The sequence below is a fragment of the Thermobia domestica genome, chromosome 17 (assembly GCF_964235325.1).
Source record: "Thermobia domestica chromosome 17, izTheDome1.hap1.1, whole genome shotgun sequence".
NCBI classification, from domain to species: domain Eukaryota; kingdom Metazoa; phylum Arthropoda; class Insecta; order Zygentoma; family Lepismatidae; genus Thermobia; species Thermobia domestica.
Genome location: NC_137470.1, coordinates 165,504,206 through 165,524,534, shown reverse-complemented (window position 1 = coordinate 165,524,534; position 20,329 = coordinate 165,504,206). Strand labels below are relative to the sequence as shown.

Below are 20,329 nucleotides of genomic sequence, written 5' to 3'. Positions count from 1 at the left end.
AATTCAAACTCCGATAAGTGATAATTTCACAGTCTTGTTTTATTACAAGTGTAATCTCTTTAGTCAATGGAGAGGAGGACGTGGGTCATCGGTCAGAGTTGATGTCGATGGGTTTTGGTGGGTCGGAGTTGGTCGCAATGGTTCAGAGTGGTTCATAGTTGGTGGTGGGTCAGAGTGGATCACGATGGTTGATGGGTCAGAGTGGGCCAATGGGTCATTTGGGTGGTGGGTCATAGTGGGTCATGGTGGGTCGTGGATCAAATTTTCATTGACCCACACCATCTCTGGTTAAAATTGTACTAAAGATAAGAGGCACCGAAGATGCATGTCGGCTATTATGCTCAAATTTTGCGCATGGATAGTACTCCACCAGAAAGCAATAAATCTGAAACGGTTCACGGTATGACCTCCTAGAACTCGAGATGTAGGGGTTTGTCTGATTGGCTAAATTAAGACGTCAATGATTTATCCTTCAACAACCAAGCTTTTTATGATCGTTTCCGTGGGGAAGTCAGAAGAACACGTGCCTAGTAATCGTAATATTGATAGTTCGCGTCCACCCCGGGATATTTGTTTTGTGTTTTTTTGTTTCACCTAAATATAAACAAATCACACATATAGGCATTTTAACATATTTTGGGAGAGTAATTTTGTGGTTCGTTGGCGTTTCATCGCGTCTCTGCCGCTGGTAGTAAAGTTTTCAATATGGAACTTGGGCCATCACGGATCGTCGCTGCGGGGCCACCAATTTCTGGCGAGAGGTTAATAGTTGACCATCTGTAGTCCACCGACGCGTACAGGTTAGGGTAATGAACGATGTCCTTGCCTTGTAGACTTCATGACTACCGACGTCGGCAGTCAACTAGCTTTTAGTATTCCTTTACTAACCATCTATCGTTCATGTTTGTACACGGTGTTGTCATAATAATAATAATAATAATAATAATAATAATAATAATAATAATAATAATAATAATAATAATAATAATAATAATAATAATAATAATAATAATAATAATAATAATAATAATAATAATAATAATAATAATAATTATTATTATTATTATTATTATTATTAATAATAATAATAATATTATTATTATTATTATTATTTGTAGTAACAGTAGTATAATTGATGATAGAATAAATATTGTCTATGTATTGTCTAGGTAGGACTACACACAGGATTTGCCTCGTTTTGGTTCGACTTGACTCTAATCCGAGTCGAGTTGGAAGATATTTTTCGCGCCGAGTCCAAGAGTAGACCTCAAAGATGTCTGTTTCGAGTCGAGTCGAGTTTCAAAGAAAAGTCGTTCGTGCCCATCCCTACTAATGAGAGCTTAATCGGAGTTAAGCGAAATTGAAAGTCTCACTATTTATCTAAGCGACCCCGAAAACTATGAATCTAATATCGATCATTTTCTAGCAATCTTTTATATGTATCCCCCTCCCATTCACCATAGGTAACCCGACAGCACTCTTTTTGAAACTATAAGAAATGTGGTTAAAATTACTCTAGGCCAGTGGTTCTCAATCTAATTCCTATCACGATCCCCTTTTATCACACGCTCTTGCCAGCGACCCTTTTATAATTTATTTTATAATAAGCTTGTGTGGGATTTTTAACATACCTATTTCTATAATAGTAGAATCCATTTTTTTTGTTTATAGTGAACAGTGCCATGGAAAATCATTGCCCGGGGCGAGAGTATAGTACGATGTCACCGTATATATGAGTGACGTCGACAGACTAGCTACGAAGCGCCTCCATGGTTGGCACGAAGCTCAATAACATTTTCAAAATAAACCCTACCTTTCCTTAATTTTGAGCACATTTCCTTAATTTTGGACTTCCTCCGAAATGTGTGGCCCCTCTTTTCGGCGCCCGGCACTGACAGTGGATACAGTAACTGTAATATCTATATTCCCAACGACGAAGGTGCTGGTTCAAGATGGATGTTAAACTCCTTCATTGAAGAGGCCATTAACGTATCCGATCTAAGCCCACAACTTCTTGACCAAATAATAGAATGATCATGCGACAAGTCTTTTCAACTGGTTTTCTGTAACGAAGACTTGGACAAGTTCTGCCTGATAAGGAGAGAAGAATATCCTGGTCTGGTGATTGCTGCTTTAAAAGTAATAATTCCATTTGCTATATCGTACTTGTGCGAAAGTGTTTTTTTTTTTTTTTATGGTAAACATTAAAACAAAGATAAGAAATCGCTTATCAGTTGAAAACGGCTTGATAATATTCGTCATGAAGATTGAACCGGGCATTGCTGCACTAGTGAAATTACACCATGCTTAGGTATCTCATTAGGTTTTAATTTTAATTGTATTTCAATGTGCAGGTTTTGTTTCATGTGTATTTTTCTAGTATTTCTATATACAGTTCTCATTAGTTTTATATCATACCTCTTTGATTTAAATTCATTTTTAAACAACTCTACTAACTAACTAACTCTATGGCCTATGGAACCCGGAGGTTCAATGCCGCGTTCACAAAAGCTCTACACTGACTTCTATCCTTAGCCAATTGGATCCAGTTTCTACTTTGTATTCTTATCTCAGCGAGATCCATCTTAATATTGTCCTCCCATCTGCCCCTAGGTCTTCCTAATGGTCGTTTTCCGTTTGGTCTTCCAGTCAAGACTTTCAAAGCGTTTCTACTTTCTTCCATTCTAGCTACCTGACCTGCCCACCTAAGCCTCCTAGACTTGACGACCCTAACAATGTTGGGTAACCGTATAAATTATGTAGTTCCTCGTTATGAAGTTTCCGCCATTCCCCATTCCCGTTCCTCTTGGGTCCGAATATTCGTCTAAGGATCTTGTTCTCAAATACTTTCAGTCTATGTTCTTCCCTCAGAGTAAGCGACCATGTTTCGCAACCATACAGAACAACAGGCATGATTATCGTTTTGTATATTTTAAGCTTCAAATTTCTCGACAGAATTCGCGACGACAAGAGACTTTGAACCGAATAGTAACACGAATTCTACACCCTTTGAAAATGTTCAGTAGACTTATTTTTTATTGTTCTTCACAGTGTGTATAAAAAATAAAAGTATGCCTATCAGAACAAAATTAAAAATAATATTTAAAAATAATTTCTGGTATTAGATTCTAACTATATTTGTCTCTTCCGCCTATCTTCGCGATCCCCTAGGGGCCGCGACTCCCAGGTTGAGAAACCCTGCTCTAGGCATACATGAGTTATGATGGAACATACATACATACACTTTTATATGTATAAATGCAGATAAAAGAGAGTTGAGAGAGAGCGATTAAGGAATTACCGCTCTCAATCTCTTCCCTTTACTTTTGCGATTCGTGAATTTCTTACGTGACAGTTTGGGGCTAGCTAGTTTTTTGTCTTGAACCACGATCCGATTTTCGATATGCTCTACCTAAATGCTGTAATGCGAATATTGAGAAGTTATCTGCGATGAAAGTAGCTGCAAATAAATATATTACATAACTTATTTATTGCTATTACACGATTTTTGAAATTTGTATTCAATATTCACACATAACACACCGACGTTCTGTGAATACCTCAGATGTTATATTTTAAAGATAAGAATTACTTATGTCGTGAAATGATATGAATATATATATTCAACTGATATATACAACTGATGATATGAATATATATATTCAACTCATATATACAACTGATGATATGAAAATATATATACAACTGATGAATTGTAATGTAACTATTTTACATAATTTTCATGCATTGAGGAAAGTAGAATATCATAAAGGAATCTCACCTGAACGGGTATCGAACTCACGATTTAAACGCTCGGTGGTGTACCACTGAGCTAATATGACCGCTTTTCGGAAGCTGCTTCTGAAATATAACTGAGCTCATACGTAAATGCTCTTTTCCGTATGGAAATCACAATGACGAAACGAGAGTGTGAATACATAGTCTCGAAATATTGTATCATTAAGTATTTCAATCAATGTTACTTTTTTCTACACTTAATACCATTTCAACATGTCTTATTATATTTAACAGAAGGAAAAACATATCTGTACATATTTCCCGATTACTAAGGTTGGCTTTGGAGGTTCGAACCAGCAGCTTTAGTTTACTGTTTTCCGAAGACACCCGAAGTTGGACTTCGAAAGTGTTCGTCTCAAAACAGCTATAATCATATCGCTCAATCTGTTTGGTATATGGTATATGTTTTTATACGTGTAAAGTCAGTATAACAATTCATTCTTTAAACAGCTTTTCGTATGTATTAATATTCCTTTATAAAAACTGTTTTTATTATTATTATTACGGCGCACCATTTTCAGATTTCTTTCGCGAGTCGTTGACCAAGTCGTTCGCCACCAGCGTTGCCAGACTCACAGCTCGGAATTATTCCAAAACCTGATCGAACTTATGCTAGATTCGGTCACATTATGCTAGATCCTCATAATTACTAATTCAGGAGTTAAAAAAAAAAAGTTGAGATACGATAACGTAACTTAAAATACACAGAGAGCAAGAATGCATGGATAGAACTCAATACTTCACGCACCAAAATTTTAACTCAACTAAATTACTGCAGTCGTTGCCAAACTCAATGGCGTATATATCGTATAAATGAATGCAAAGTTTTTGTTTACATATTTTGAAAGAAAATTACTTCGCAGCATAAGCGGAGTTGGGAATCGTCTGCTGGGGGAGGGGGCAGATTTTTGGTCGGTCTCGGAGCTGTCATTTCAGGAATAAATATGATCATGAAGTCAGAAGTAAAGATGGTGAAGTTGTCAAAAAGTTGGGGGGAGAATGGCCCCCATAGCTCCGCCCATGCCTCGGAGTTAAAGGATTAGAAAACCCTGGGTGGAGCCACAAAAAAAAAAAAAGCCCAAAGCCGTTCCGAACTTACTTAGGAAAATAAGACTGCCTGTATGGTTTACCGAGTGTATGAATCAATGGAAGAGGATACATTTCTGCCGTTCTTTTTCTTCCCACGACCAACTTCTCCAGGTTTTACGGCTTTTTGATAACTTGCTGAAATTGTGCTAGATTTGGGCAGGATGCTAAAAGCAAGATGCTAGGTGCTAGAGACATGCAAATTATGCTAGATCTAGCATCATTATGCTAGATCTGGCAACGCTGTTCACCACAATAGGCGTGTCGTGCAAGTAACCAATCACAGGTCAGGTACTAGCTTTTACCTATTGCTTTCTTCTCACAGCTCAGAACATTGGTAACTATGGATAGACGTACAGCAGTAATTACTTTATGGGAGTTGGAAGGTTATTCTGCAACTGCAGCTAGCAGGCGAGTAGGTGTCCCGGCCCCTACAGGAAGGCAATGGATTCGGAAATATGGTGCTACAGGTCAGACTGGTAATTTACGATCTCCTGGTCGTCCGCATGTGTCAACCGAAGCCCAAGATGCGAGATTAGTAAACGAAGCCCGGTTAGACCCACTAAGGACGTCTAGACAGATAAGGGAAGCTTCTCTCTTTCCTGGTAGTAAGCATACAGCTCTGCGAAGGATTCGTCATGCTGGGTTACGTGGCCGTGTTGCTGCCGTGAAGGAAAAACTCTCAGACGACCACAAAATTTACCGTCTCGCGTTTGCACAGGCGAATGTGGGTCTCAATTGGGAAAACGTAGTTTTTTCAGATGAATCCATATTCACAACATCAAAGGAGGGACGCCGTTTTGTGTATCGTCCGAGAGGCACCCGATATGACCATGGATATGTGACTGCTTGCAATCGCAGTGGCCATGTATCTATTTTATGTTGGGGTTGGATTTCCAGTCGCGGAGCAGGACAGCTTCATAAAATTGAAGGACATCTGGACAATGCTCAGTACTTAGACATTATCAGTAATATCATGGTGCCATCTGTTTCAGCCTGATGGTGTAATTCAGTTCCAGCAATACCAGTCGCCAATACATAATTCCCGTGTGGTTCAGGAATGGTTCGCAGGGTACCCTGAGATTGATTTAATCGACTAGCCGCCTCGTGGAGCAGACCTCAATCTCATGGAAAATATGTTAGCAGAAGTGAAGCGTACTCTAAGGGAAAGTTGGCCTGAGGCAGATCCACCAAGAACTCAGGATGACCTGTGGCATCTTGTTTCCGAAGCATGGCTGGAGGTAGGGGAAGGAGATAGATTTGTCACCCATGTAATAGATTCCATGCCCAGAAGAATGGAGCGTGTAATAAATTCAGAAGGGTCTTGGACACAATATTAATGACCCCGCCTTAACTCCCGAAAACAGCCCTTTTCAGGGCTACCTAAACGCTTCTGAAAATATTTCTAGAAGTAAACCACTCCTTGTATCCGATTTCTGTGCAATCCTACTAACAAAAGAATGATAATTAGCTGTAGGCTTTGAACTCAAGACCTCTTCAGTGGCAAGTCCGTACTCTACCAGTGAGCTAACATGAACACGCAAACCTAACCTGAAGAAACACGACTTTCAATTTCTGGTATTCGATGACAATGATGCTCATATACTTTGCAAATGTTGTATTCAACTTGGGATATTCTGCAACACACACACACACATAAACAAAGCGAAAGAGAGAGAGAGAGAGAGAAAGAAAGAGAGAGAGAGAGAGAGATGAATACACAAAAGCATATTCAACGTATTCGAATGAGACTCTAAGTAACGACATTCCGTTCTAAAGAGAATTTGTGTTTCTTCCCGTGACGTTAAGGGGATCGGGAAAAGCTATGTGTCTTGAAGCAGGATACGACTTTGGATACTCTGTTTATACACTTTCTATATCCGTAGGAATATACTGTATTTCACGAATATAAATAACATACTGTAATGAGAATATTGAGAAGTTAAATCTGTATGACAAATAGCTGCAAATAAATACACTACATAACTTATTTATTGCTATTAAACGATTTTCCTAACTTGTATTTAACATTCTCATATATAATAACGACCTACTGTGAAAATTATCTCAGATGTTATATTTTAAACATAATAATTACTATGTTCTGCAATTATTATGTTATATATAAACAATTTATGTATTTTAATGTAATTATTTTATATAATTTTTCATGCATTGCGGAAAATATAATTTTAAAAAAAGTATTGACGCAGATTGGATTCGAACTCACAACCTTATGATTTGAAATCCGACAGCTTACCAATGAGCTAACACAAGGACTTCTAAAACTAAGCTTCTAGCGATGTATAACGGATCTCAAGATAATTATGACATTCATATCCATGACAAACGCTGTTTCTGTTCTACTTTGACTTTTATTTTAGTACTCAGGCGATAATTATGTTCTATTTCTTAACTTTGAGCACTCTTTTACATATGGAAGATTCTTTAACGTATTTAAATGCTCCATTACGTATAGAGAGCTAAATGACAAACAAGCATGTGCAAGGTTTCGAAATATTGTATCATTAAGTATTTCAATCAATGTTGCTTTTTTAAACACTTGGTAACAAGTCTTATTATATTTAAAAGAAGAAAAACACATCTGCAAACTTTTTCCCGATTGCAAAGGCTGGCTTGGAGGTTCGAACCTGGCTTACTTTTTCCCGAAGATACCCGAAGCTGGACTTAGAAAATTTTTGCCTCAAAACACCAATAAAGAATGCGCTCAACCTTTTTGAGACAAGGTGTACAGGGTGGCTCGTAATTATGCATATGATGTTTAACTGACTGTAGTATTTGTAATTCTAGACAAAAATTTAGATATTGCAACACTGTGTAGTCTGAGAGTGTGGATAACGGTCACTAAACTTAGAACTGTTCATGCCATACCAGTGCAAGAGTGGCTGAACGAAACATCCCCGAACTGCTGGATCAGTCGACGCGGGTCTGTGGAGTGGCCAGCTTCATCTCCCGATTTAGCAAAACCTGACTTTTTCTTATGGGGAGTTTTAAAGGACAAAGGTATCAGCATCACATTCGCAATTTGGCCGAATTATGGGAAGTTATCACAAAAGAGTTCCACAGGACACCAATATAGGTGTGACAACTTGCTTGTGACGTTGCTCTTCGTCTCCAAGCATGTATCAATTTGGATGGTGCATTGAAGGAGATTAAAATTCTTGTAAAGAAAGGAATGTGTTTATGTTCAAGTTATGTTGCTAGTTTCTTTACTGCAGTCTTTGAAACATGATATACATAATCATTGGCCAGCATGTACAAAATTATTGTTGCATGTCTATAAATATGTTGTTGTAAGAACATAATTTGATAACGAATTTACCCGGTATTTCTTATAATATTAGTATGTGTATAATCGACAGACATGTATGTGGCAAATTTCATGTCAAAAGAGCAATAAATGAGAATAATAAAACGAAAATAAAACTTTCTTGTCCATTTATCACATTTTGTTTTACTCATTCTAATTTTCGTATTTATAATTCTTTCCGTATGAAATTTACCACAAATATACATTTCCCGATTATACAGATAGTATCAGTATTAAAAGTATCCTGCAAAATCATTATCAAATTATATTCTTACAAGAAGACGGTTATAGATATGCGACAATCATTTTGGACATGACTGTACCTTTTTATGTAGTGGTTACGCGGAACAAGTGTATCCTTCTAATAAACATTCTATTTATTGAGACCGTTCAAATTCAAGCAGGAGAAGGTTAACTACCTGCACGCAAGTTTTCTATTTCAAAATATTGACACGATGTAAAGAAAGAATAAATTCTGTAAATAATGAATCTTTAATACTGTTCAACAAATATCATACACCCAGAATGCCATTCATGGCTTTAGTTTTGTATAATAGAATAGCTGCAGCTTACAATAATAAGTTAAAAAAAAGAGCTAAGCGAAATTCTATAGAACAAATATGTGTTTGTGTTTGTATCTGTTTCCTGGTTTTTGATACTTTTCTCATGTCTGTCAGTTTGAGTTTAGGCAATCTGTACAACACGTATGATAAGATGTATTAAGATTCAGGAACTTGATAAGGTGATCAGATAACCAACATTTCCCTTGTGATATGGTAGTTTGCATAACCTTCACTTTCTGTCCACCAACTGAATTGCCAGTCTGTGAATCAATAAAGATAGGGCAGGACTGAACACAGGACTCGTAAGTAGTGAACGTTGTAAAGGCACTCTTTTAATTATAAAATTCGCTATAGGAAAATAGACGTAAGTTCCAGAATAGCGCAAGCTAAACAAGCATTCAATAGGAAAAGAGAACTACTAACATCAAGAAATATGTCGTTGGACGTTCGTAAACGATTTATTAAGACTCTGGTAGAGAACGTGGCACTTTAGGGATCAGAGACGTGAACATTGAGAAAAGCTGAAATATCCAAGCTGGAAGAATTTGAAATGTGGTGTTGGCGCAGAATGCTGCGCATGTCATGGACCGAAAGGAAAAGGAATGAAGACGTACTAAAGGAAGCTAATGAAGGACGACAGATCATGAAGATAATAGGAAAAAGAAGAAACAAAATGCTTGGCCATCTTATTCGACACTACGATTGGATCACCGTGTTGATAGAGCGAAAGGCAGAAGGGAAATCAGGAAGAGGAAGACCAAGGATAGAAAATCTAGACTCAGTTACGAAGAAGAGACCTTATCAAAGTATAAAACAGCTCTCCCAAGAAAGAGAAAAATTTTAAAATTTCCATGTTGCCCAACCTATGGTTGAGATGAACAATAAGAAGCCAGGAAAATAAAGACGACACTTGAATAAGAACATATTAAGAACTCAAAAAAGCGAAAATCTCCGGCTTTTTAGTCAGAGAACGGCTTCTTATATATGAAGAAAAGTCCATTCCAAAAAGCCGGCCTTTTTGCATCTTTAGTGGTGACACTCGTTAAGACTTAGAAATTAGATTCCTGGGGTTTCGGAATCTAAGCCATGTTAGCCCGTCACGTAAGAGGGATGATGTCCGTCGGCGATCACAGTATCCGAGAAAAGGGAAGGAGTACCATCCCAGAATTTGCGGAATGAATGAGGAAAACCCAGGGACCCTCACTCAGGATGGCTGGTCTGAAACAGCTTTTACAATTTCTCGACTGAGTGTCCCCACCGGGAATCGAATCCGGGATCATGGTGAGTCTCGTATCTACGAAAAAGCTCAAAAATATCTTGAAGAATATTGTATATTTAGACTAAGTTGAATGAATGTTGTCTGCCGTGTAGTAGTAGTAGTAGTAGTAGTAGTAAATAATAATAATAATAATAATAATAATAATAATAATAATAATAATAATAATAATAATAATAATAATAATAATAATAATAATGAGAAAATTATAAAATCTCCGAAGTTTACTGCTGAACTGTGTAGACTTGAAGAGACACTAGTGCTCCGAGACCGCGATTTGTAACTGCTTGTATTATTACGGAAAAAGGGGAGAAGTTAATAACAAAATTACTCTACTGTGGAAGAAAATAGAAAAAAGTGTAATAAAAACGCTAATTATGAAAACGAACCCAAGTCTCAAGTTCGAAACGTTATTCTAAAACCAATTATTAAGAAACATTCAACGAGAACTATAATACTGGCCAAAGTGAGTTTCTATAATAAGAGGAAAAAATATCCGATTTGTAACACCAGTAAAAGAATGTAGTGTCCGTAATGTTTCTTTCTCAGATGATTGTTTTCAACTTCTTGCTATTGTCTAGTCAGTGAGAAAACATGGAATCAGTTTTGTGCGAACAGTATCACAGAAGAACAGTTGTAATATTTGTAAGCTACCTGTAACATTGCAAATTAAATTCCGTCGAACTGATATGGAGCCACGTAAAGTAAAAAATGAAATCTTTAAGTTTAAGAATCCATATTTTAATAAAAAGTAAAAATTCCTATCTCTTACCATATTTGTGTTTAGCATACCTTGAAAGTCTGAAACGGAACTTTGACACAAACTATTAAGGAAATAAGGTTGGAATGGGCTAGAAACAGCACTTTGTCTCAAAGATAACTGAGAAAATATTCTCTTCTCAGATAAGAGTAATTTTGAGTTGCAAGGAGTGAAACGTAAGGAGGAGTAAAGATAAAGTCTCGCCAGCAAACATCAAACTATGAAACATCCAGATAAGTAAGTGATTTGGATTCATTTCACATTTACAGGAAGAAAGTGTTTGCTCCGCGTCTGCAATCGTGAAGAATAACACGTACATCCCGATATTGGAAAGAAAAGTTGCCTCTGACGAAAGAAAGAAAGAAGAAAAGAAAAAAAAAAGCAGACGTACTTACAAGTCAAATCAGATATTTTCCAGCTCCTTGCCACGCATCAAAAAGAGAGGAGGAGTTCATCCCAAGAAATGGGCTTGAATCCATGGACTGGCTTAGAATATACCAGATATAATCCGAACAGAAAAGCTTGGAACAATATCGACTGTATCACTTAGGATAAGTTATTTGTGCAGTAATGGTTGTGTGGTTTGATGACCTAGAAATAAAATATGTAAGAACCTAATTGATTCTATGCCCAAAGAGAATGGAAACTGCCATTAAAATCAGAAGAACACTAGTCAATAATAAATATATATTATTGAACAAAATAGGTATACTGTAAACAGAGATCCAAAAAGCCGGCTTTTTAAGTTGAGTTTAACGTCCCTTTCAGCAGCGAGGCTATGAGACTGATTAACGTGGAATCCGAACTAAATGAGCTCCCGCCGGGAATCGAACCCGATTCTCGGCTTTTTAAGAATGGAAACTTTTTCATAGAAAGCAGACTTTTTGGAGGGAAAAAAAACTTTCGCTTTTTTAATGACTTTCTTATTCAAGTGCCACATTTGTTTTCCTGTAGTGGATTCTGTAAACTAAAATAGTACCTTTACAATATTCAGTACTTGTAAATCTTATGTTCAGCCCGGGATTAAAATTAGGATTTAGATTTCTGGGCTTTCGGTATCTATGGCTATATTAGCCCGTTACACATTTGAGGGATGACGTTCCTCGGTGATCACACTGCCCGGGGAATGAGAGAGAAAGTAAGCGGCCTGATGGTGAGTCTATTACGTTAGGTACCATCCCAGCATTTGCCTGGTGTGAATGAGAAAAACTCACGAAAAACTTCTTTTAAGACGGCTGACTTTAAAAAACTGATACACCTTTCCCACCGAATCTCTCATTCGGAAATCCGGGACCTCACGCACCAAAGGCGAGAGCGTTAGCAACTACGCTACGTGGGGCCACATGTTCAGTCTGGGACGGATTATCTTGATAAGTTTTCAAACTTATATTGCATTGGTTACCAGCAAGTGTAAGTTCTGCAATCAAATCAATCACAAGCTTCCGTTCTGGTTGCCTAAATACCTTATTAAGTGCCCGAAAGTTATATATATCCTGTTATGTGTCTATACAGGTTGCCTAAATTCAAACTGGGAAGCAAGAAAAAAGTACAATAAACCAAGAAGCATTCACAAAACCATTTTTGTTTTGATATAAAATTTCATTTACACCTCGTACTAAGGGGGGAAAGGATTTTATTGAGAGCTTCAGATATTTTATTAGTACGTATTTTGAATTCAGTTCAAAAATCAAAGCCGTAAATGGTCATTTTTGGCATGATGTTAGTTTAACAACGTAGTAAAACTTCAGTATATGCTTGCTCCACATATGGTCCTATATAATAAGTCTCAACTCCTAAAACTTGTAATTAACCCTACTTCTTTTTTTAAAAAATTAGTTTAACGTCCGACGCTTATGCCCTTTAGGCTAAGGGAGACGCATGATTAAGGCAAGTGAATGATGCAAGATCAGGTGGAATGACAAAGTGGGATGAAACGGGAAACCCACGGACACGATGATGTCCACCACAAACTTACTTTCCCGGGGATCGAACAGGGACCTCACGCATCAGAGGCAAGCGCTCTACAATTGAGCCACCATGTCCCCTAATTTTACTTTTCGTTTATGTATAAATTGCAAGTGATAATTGTGTTCTACGAAATCTACTACATTTTCAGAATTTTTGTTAGTAACAGCACTGAAATTTTTACTAAAACATTTTTGTTATTCAACATTAATATCTGTACGAACACTGTCGAAACTATAAAGTCCGCTCCATCCACGAAGCAGCTTCAATCTTTCATATCGAAAAGGGGTCAAGGTGGCTCAGTGGTACAGCGCTTACGTCTGGTGTGTGAGGTCCCTGGTTCGATCCCGGCCAAGTAAGTTTGTGTTGGATAACATCATGTCCGTAGTTCTACTTGGGGAACTCTTGTTTCTCCCCACTTTCTCATTCCACCAATTCTTTCATCATCATTCACTTATCTAAATTATCATCTCTCTTAGACTAAAGAGCATAAATTGAGACGTTAAACTTAAGTATTTCATTACTTTCCTATCGAATGAGGGATTCTTTTTTTTTTTTTTTTTTTTTTAGCCTCCTAATTTTTTTTTCATATTTTTTCTCTTCAAAGTACAGTAACTAATGGTTTCTTGTTATAATCGGAAAAGAAAGCTAGAATGTAGTGTTATTTCTTCATTAAAATTGAACTGTTTAAAAAGGCCTAACATTTTCTAGGTAAAAAAACCATGGGAAAAAATCTGCATTTCTATTTTTTTTTCATTTAAAAGAAGTCTTTCTTTTTTTTAAAGCTCTATCACCTCTAAGTGTAAAATATCTAAAACGGAATGTAAAAGCCACCTTGTTCAAATTAACTTGTACAATACTGTAGTTAGTGTCTGAATACGAACCAGCTTACATTACTTTGTCATTGCCAGCTAGGTGACTATGGTCTGATACAAAATGAAACCTTTAAGTTTTACGTCCCACAGTTATGTCGGCTGGGCTAAAGGAGGCGCTGATGACGAGAAATGAATAAACTAGTGGAATGAAGAAAGAGTGAAGAAACGGGAAGAACCGCGAGAAAACTCACGCACACGGTGTTTGTCCACTGCAAAACTCACTTATAGTATAATACAGTGTAAAAGTGTAGCATACAGACCACGCAGGATGTGCGTTCGTAGAAGAGTACGCACCTTAGCAAAGGCGAGGAAACAAATAAGAGAAGATGAACTTAATCATTTTTTTTTTCAAGTTTGAAGCTATTGTACCGTTGTTTTGCACGCGGAGCGCCTAGTCGCTACAATAGTGTTAACTATTGTATAGTAAGGAGTGGAATAGAAGTCTGATGTGGGAGAGGTTATATTTTTGTGTTAAGACTGTCAAAGATTCCCTGATATTCACAAAGGAGAGATAACATGACACTTCATGCATAACTGAACTATTCATGACACCGTAAAGTTCTACACATGTAACGCAAGCAAGGTGTCTACCAGAATTCGAAAATGTAATTTCGTTTTCTCGTTCCTTCCTGATCGAAGTATTAAATTTCACGTCCTCTCAATAAACACTTCGACACATCCACCCTTCACCCATTAACGTTTTTTTTTTCCTCCTTTTTTCTGCTTCTTAATCTCTTATCCTTAAAATTGTAGATATCCAGAATAATAGAAACTCACCAGTTAAAATTTCTAGGCAAAAATTTAGTTGTTATTGGAATATCACTAGAAATCACAAACTCCGAATGTAAGAAAAGTTACTTTGTGCCTCCATATTTGTTACTTTAATTGCATACTTCCATGTTGAGAACATCGTCACCACCAGCTTTATTAATACGTCACTGACTCCTTACTTTTACGTCTCCTATTATATTTCTAGTTATAAAAGAACAATTTAAACCGAGTATTCCATACGCTTAATAATGATTTTTGATTAACCCTGTTCATTGTTCTTGCATTTAATACTCAACTCGCTGCATTTACGAGGCGCGTTCGAAAAGTGACCTCTGATTGGTCACTGTGCGTGAAGTAGTAGGGACAGTGCTACCACCTTTGCACAGACGTGCGTGCTAGATCAGTCTGCATCCAGTCGTGGTAGAGTGAAAGTTGTCTGATCATTAGTTTCACTTTTGTAGCGTCTTAAAATGTGTGCTGCATTAGAAAACCCCGTCAAGTGCGAGATGAGAGCTGTTATACGCTTTCTTACAGCAAAACAACATTTGGCAGCAGCTATTCATCGGGACCTTTGTGCCGTGTATGAAACAAGTGTGATGAGTGAAGGAGTTATTCGTGAATGGGTTCGTTCATTTTAAAGTGGACCAACAAACATTCATGACGAAGAGAGAAGCGGCAGCCATCATAGATGAACTCGGTGAGAAAATTGATGGAAAGTTCGTGAAAATCGTCATTATCATCTCTTCATGCATACGAAGAAGTGGCTGGATCTCAGGTGATGATGAGGAGCTGAAAGATGCGGTCACAGGCTGGCTCAAGGAAGAAGCGGGAGATTTTTATGCTGATGGAATTTCCAAGCTAGTCTAGAGATAAGTACTTGAATGTTCATGGAAACTGTCGACAAATAGAGCAAAGTAATGATTTTCAGATGTATATATTTGGTCTAGGAATTAATTCGTGCGGTTGGTACGCACACATTGAAGCTGTAGTACAAACACAAAATACATAAATACCTTAAGAAAAATATTGTCCATCGCTAGCCACCACTTTCGCCCATCTGTCAGGCAATGTACGGATTCCGTGGCGAAAGAAGTCCTCATCCTTGGAAGCGATCCAGTCAGAGACCCATGTTTCGATATCTTCTGAAGAAGTAAACCGCTGTCCAATCAAATCGTTGTTCATGCAATCGAACAAGTAGTAGTCCGAAGGAGCAACGTCTGGTGAATACGGCGGGTGGGGTAAAACTTCCCATCCGACATTTTCTAAATAGGTTTTGACCGGTTTTGCGACATGTGGGCGAGCGTTATCATGTTGAACAATAAGTTTATCATGTCTGTTCTCCCATTCTGGTCGTGTTCTGGCCAGAGCTTGCTTCAAACGCATTAATTGTCGTCGATAACGTTCTCCATTCATAGTTTCACCCGGTTGCAGCAGCTCATAGTACACCACACCTTTCATATCCCACCATATGCACAGCATAACCTTTGCACAGTGAATATCTTGTTTTGGTTGTGATGGACCTGGTTCACCTGGTTTCACCCAGGCCTTTTTTCGTTTAGGGTTCTCGTAATGGATCCATTTCTCATCACCCGTAATAATTCGATGCAGAAACCCCTTTCTGCTCTGTCGTTGAAGCAGCAATTCGCAAATGGTTTTTCGTCTTTCAACGTCTCTGTCTTTCAATTCATGTGGAACCCAATGTGACATCTTTTGAATCATTCCCATGGCTTTCAAGCGTTTGGAGACTGTTGTTTGATCAACGCCTAATGCTGCTGCAAGTTGTTCCTGCGTTTGACACGAATCCTGCTCGAGCAATGCTGTCAATTCTTCGTCTTGAAATTTTTTTGGCTGTCCAGCTCGCTCTTGGTCTGCCAAGCCGAAATCACCACTTCTAAACCGTGCAAACCACTTCTGACACGTTCGCTCAGCTAGAGCATGGTCACCATACACTTCCACCAAAATACGATGACTTTCAGTCGCACTTTTCTGCATGTTAAAGTAATGCAGCAGGACACCCCGCAAAAACACTTTATCAGGCACAAATTGCGCCATGTTCACTTAACTACAAACTGGTGTTGTTGACGCTTTAATCCACTGCCCTATACTACGAACGATACGCGATGACAGGGGTTTGCAACACATGTGTGGATACACGGAACTGTGGGACGCTCCGTTCGTTGCGCCATCTCTTGTCCACCCGCACGAATTAATTCCTAGACCAAATAATAAATTCTTCTTATTTACTTTGGTACTTCTTTCTTAATCAATTGCAGGTTACTTTCCGAACGGCCCTTCTATGAAGAAATAAAAATTTAAAAAAGTATGATTCCTATTAATCATTTACGTGGAATTCCACTATATGTCTTTTAGTATGTTCCACCAATGTGATCACTTATATTCACTTTTTGAGTCTTTTGTAAACACTATTTTCAGCGGCAGATGTAATTCTACGCAAAAATTATTGTGAATTTTACGTCTTATATGGTTGAACACTTACTTTGACTATGTGTAGTAATTTCTTCTAAGTAAACTAAAGTTTTTCACTTCTTTTTAACTTCAAGTATGATACTACAAGATAATTTCTATAGACGATTCAACTCCAAGTGGAGACAATGTGGCCAGATACAACTTTTGAAGTGATGTGATAATTCTTTCAAACACTTGTTTATTTCCTATTTAAGTTCCTTAATTTAAGAATCCTATTGTTCTTAGCGATAAAGTTGTGTAAACTAGAAATAATTTGTTAACAAAAATGAATAAATACACATTATGCATTAACTTTGTGTTTTACTTTGTGATGTTGATTATATTGTAAGGATCCATGTACCTACACAAACTGGAAGCCACATGTTCCCATTATAAACACGTGCTTTTACAATCATCAAAGAAACAATAGAAGATGACGGAAGGAGACTACATCTCCAGAACGAAACGAAAAGGATTCGGAACATTACGAAGAAAGCCGACTGCCCCTTCATGGGTCCTCCCTCCAAGAAGATGGCTGTAAAAGAAGATGACAAGACGAGAAAATTATCAGTTCAAAGTTGATCTTTCACCTACCTAAATCTTCTCCCGAGACCACCATGGGCTACGGAGATTCCTTCTAACTCCTACTCCCTAGGCTGCTATGAGCGAAGGAATTTTCTTCTAACTCCTACTCCCTAGGCTGCTACGAGCGAAGGAATTTTCTTCTAACTCCTACTCCCTAGGCTGCTACGAGCGAAGGAATTTTCTTCTAACTCCTACTCCCTAGGCTGCTATGAGCGAAGGAATTTTCTTCTAACTCCTACTCCCTAGGCTGCTATGAGCGAAGGAATTTTCTTCTAACTCCTACTCCCTAGGCTGCTATGAGCGAAGGAAATTTCTTCTAACTCCTACTCCCTAGGCTGCTATGAGCTAAATAGTAAAACCGATCCCCATCTAGGGCCGCCGTGACCTAGAACAATTATTCTATTCCCAGGCCACGTCGTGTGCCGAGGAACATCAAACTTATTGTACACTAAAAACATTTTACAGAAAGACTTACGAGAACTTCGTAAAATTTTGCAGTATTGTTCCATCTATGATCTAGGTTGCCCTTAATCTAAACTGAGTTTAGGTCCTCAGGTGCTGATAAAAAAGGAATCAAAAAGTTCCTTTCTGTATTGTTGAAACATGGGTATAAAACTCGTGCATTGTATGTCGTGTCCTGCGTCCTGCAGACGTTTCAATAGGCTGGTGCTCTTTGACCCTGACTGAAATGTTCATCTTTGTCATACCAGTAAAGGATTCATTACACATGCACGAAATACTAGGCACAAGGTAAGTCAGTTTTCTTATGAATATGTTCCATATAGCTTCTATCAGTAGATATTCGGAACAAACTTACGTTCATAATACTGCAGATACACTTTTTTCTTTTTGTATTAGTACTTTATTGTACAGAGGAAATTAACAGTCACTCTTCAATATGTTGGATAGCAGCAAAAACTTATCTCTTGCAAAGATCTGTATAACGCACGCCATATACTCACCACGAATACCTAGAGAACAGGTTATCCGCAACATTCAACGGCTTTTGGCACTTCCTGACGTCCCATAGTTTCAGCGTATCATCTCCACCTCTCGTAGCCAGATAATTACCAAAATACGAAAACGTGACACAAGATGTCTCTGTGCCAGCTTGATGCGCCTTTCTCACAACAAGACACGTATTTACCTGAAATAAATTGGTGCATTGGTACAAGAGAATAATGACAAATTGACTCTGTACAGAAAAAAAAATTGACTCTGTACAGAAAAAAGAGTTACATCATCATACTTAGAAATTCCTCGAATACTTTTTATCTTTTCAAGCTCTCGATCTAAATTCTAGTTCCTTTTCAACGACAATGCGAAAGGAAACTTACTGAGAAAACTTTAAAATGCCGAGGGAAGTATCTGGGTAAAAAATATTTTTTAATAATTGTTTGTGTAACGCTATCTGAAAAATTAATCACGTTGTCGCATGAGAATCAGAGGGACGTAACTCCATTTTCATAGGTTTACAGGCGAGAGGACAAAAATATTATTTTCTTAGAAAGATGTATTTTCAATAAGATGGTAATTGAGCTACATTAAAACAGATGATGGACAAGGAGAACAGATGGCGTTACGTTCTATTTACACCAAGTGGAGCTTTCAAAATTATGTCCAAACATGAAGAAAACGAAAACAGCATTTTTGGAGTTACGTTCCTCTGGTTCTTATGCGACGATGTATTAAATCTTTATATATATATATATATATATATATATATATAAAAACCGAACAGAACGTTTTCCTATTAAAGAAAAAAGAAATTTAAAAAATAAAATCTGGTAAACCATTTTATTTGAAGTAATGTACGTTAAAAAAAGTTGAGGTTTGTAAACCACTTCAAAAGCTGTCCCTTACATGAACTCAGAAGGCATTCATTTTTGTTTCTCTACACTTTTCAAGAATCCATTCAAGATATCATCTATCGTTGACATTTCGCTGATTTTATTGCCAGCACGGTCAAAGAATCTTTTAGAAAAACGGATTTCGTTGCATCAGAATGGATCGGAATTACATGGATAACGACAAAGTACATTAACATATTGTCACTTAAAAAACACAACAATCTTGAGGCTTCCAGTTCACTAAATCTTTATTTATTTATTTTGTTCCTTTCTTTCTTCTCTTTCTTCGCAATGCTCACAACATAAGCAGCGAAATTTCGACGAATGATGAGTTATTTTTTATGGATCCGTAAAAAAAAAAAAAAAAAAAAAAAAAAAAAAAAAAAAAAAAAAAAACCTTTTTTTTAATCTAGAAAGTATGCCCGCACTAATGACAATGCTTTCAGTTGGCGTTAGAAATTACACGGAATTTAGTAATTTTATATTATTCTATTTATTTATTTTTTAACTATCCTAATTATTTTATCACTCACTGTCAATCCGCCACGGCCAACAGTGACGTAACTAAAGGGGAAGGGGGGCAAACGGGGCTTGTGCCCCGGGCGCTGGACTGGGAGGACTCAAAACTGGGCAAATATTAGTTTCATTATAAGGTAAGGAAAGGAGTTTCAGCAAACTAAAGATCATTATAAAAATAATAATAATAATAATAAAAACCTCAGAAAGTTAACAGGACAACATCTCACTAACCTTAGGACCATGTCCAGAGAGCGTGAGTTAGCGTTAAAGCTATCTTTCAAGGACATTGTAAAAACTTTTGCAGCCAAAAGAGCTCGTAAATCAGGGATGCAAATAAGCAACAAAATTTTAATCGCCCCAGAAAAAAGCTACCAGTCCACATCTCACAATAGAAATCATTTACTTACCTTCGGTATGGTATTAAATACTCGCCCGCACCGATGAACCACTCGCCCCGGGCGCGTGGGCGAGTGCTTATTTACAT

The 20,329-nt window shown here is 37.5% G+C and overlaps 1 protein-coding gene across 2 annotated transcripts in view; it reads right to left on the bottom strand.

Moving 5' to 3' along the window:
- The window catches only part of LOC145674469 (WD repeat-containing protein 70-like), a 121,588-nt gene that overhangs the window by 28,170 nt on the left and 73,089 nt on the right, over window positions 1-20,329 (bottom strand). For both annotated transcript variants that reach the window (XM_081744580.1, XM_081744579.1), the window contains exon 8: window positions 18,439-18,623. In XM_081744580.1, coding sequence (XP_081600706.1) covers window positions 18,439-18,623 — 185 coding nt within the window. The remainder of the gene's footprint in view (window positions 1-18,438; window positions 18,624-20,329) is intronic.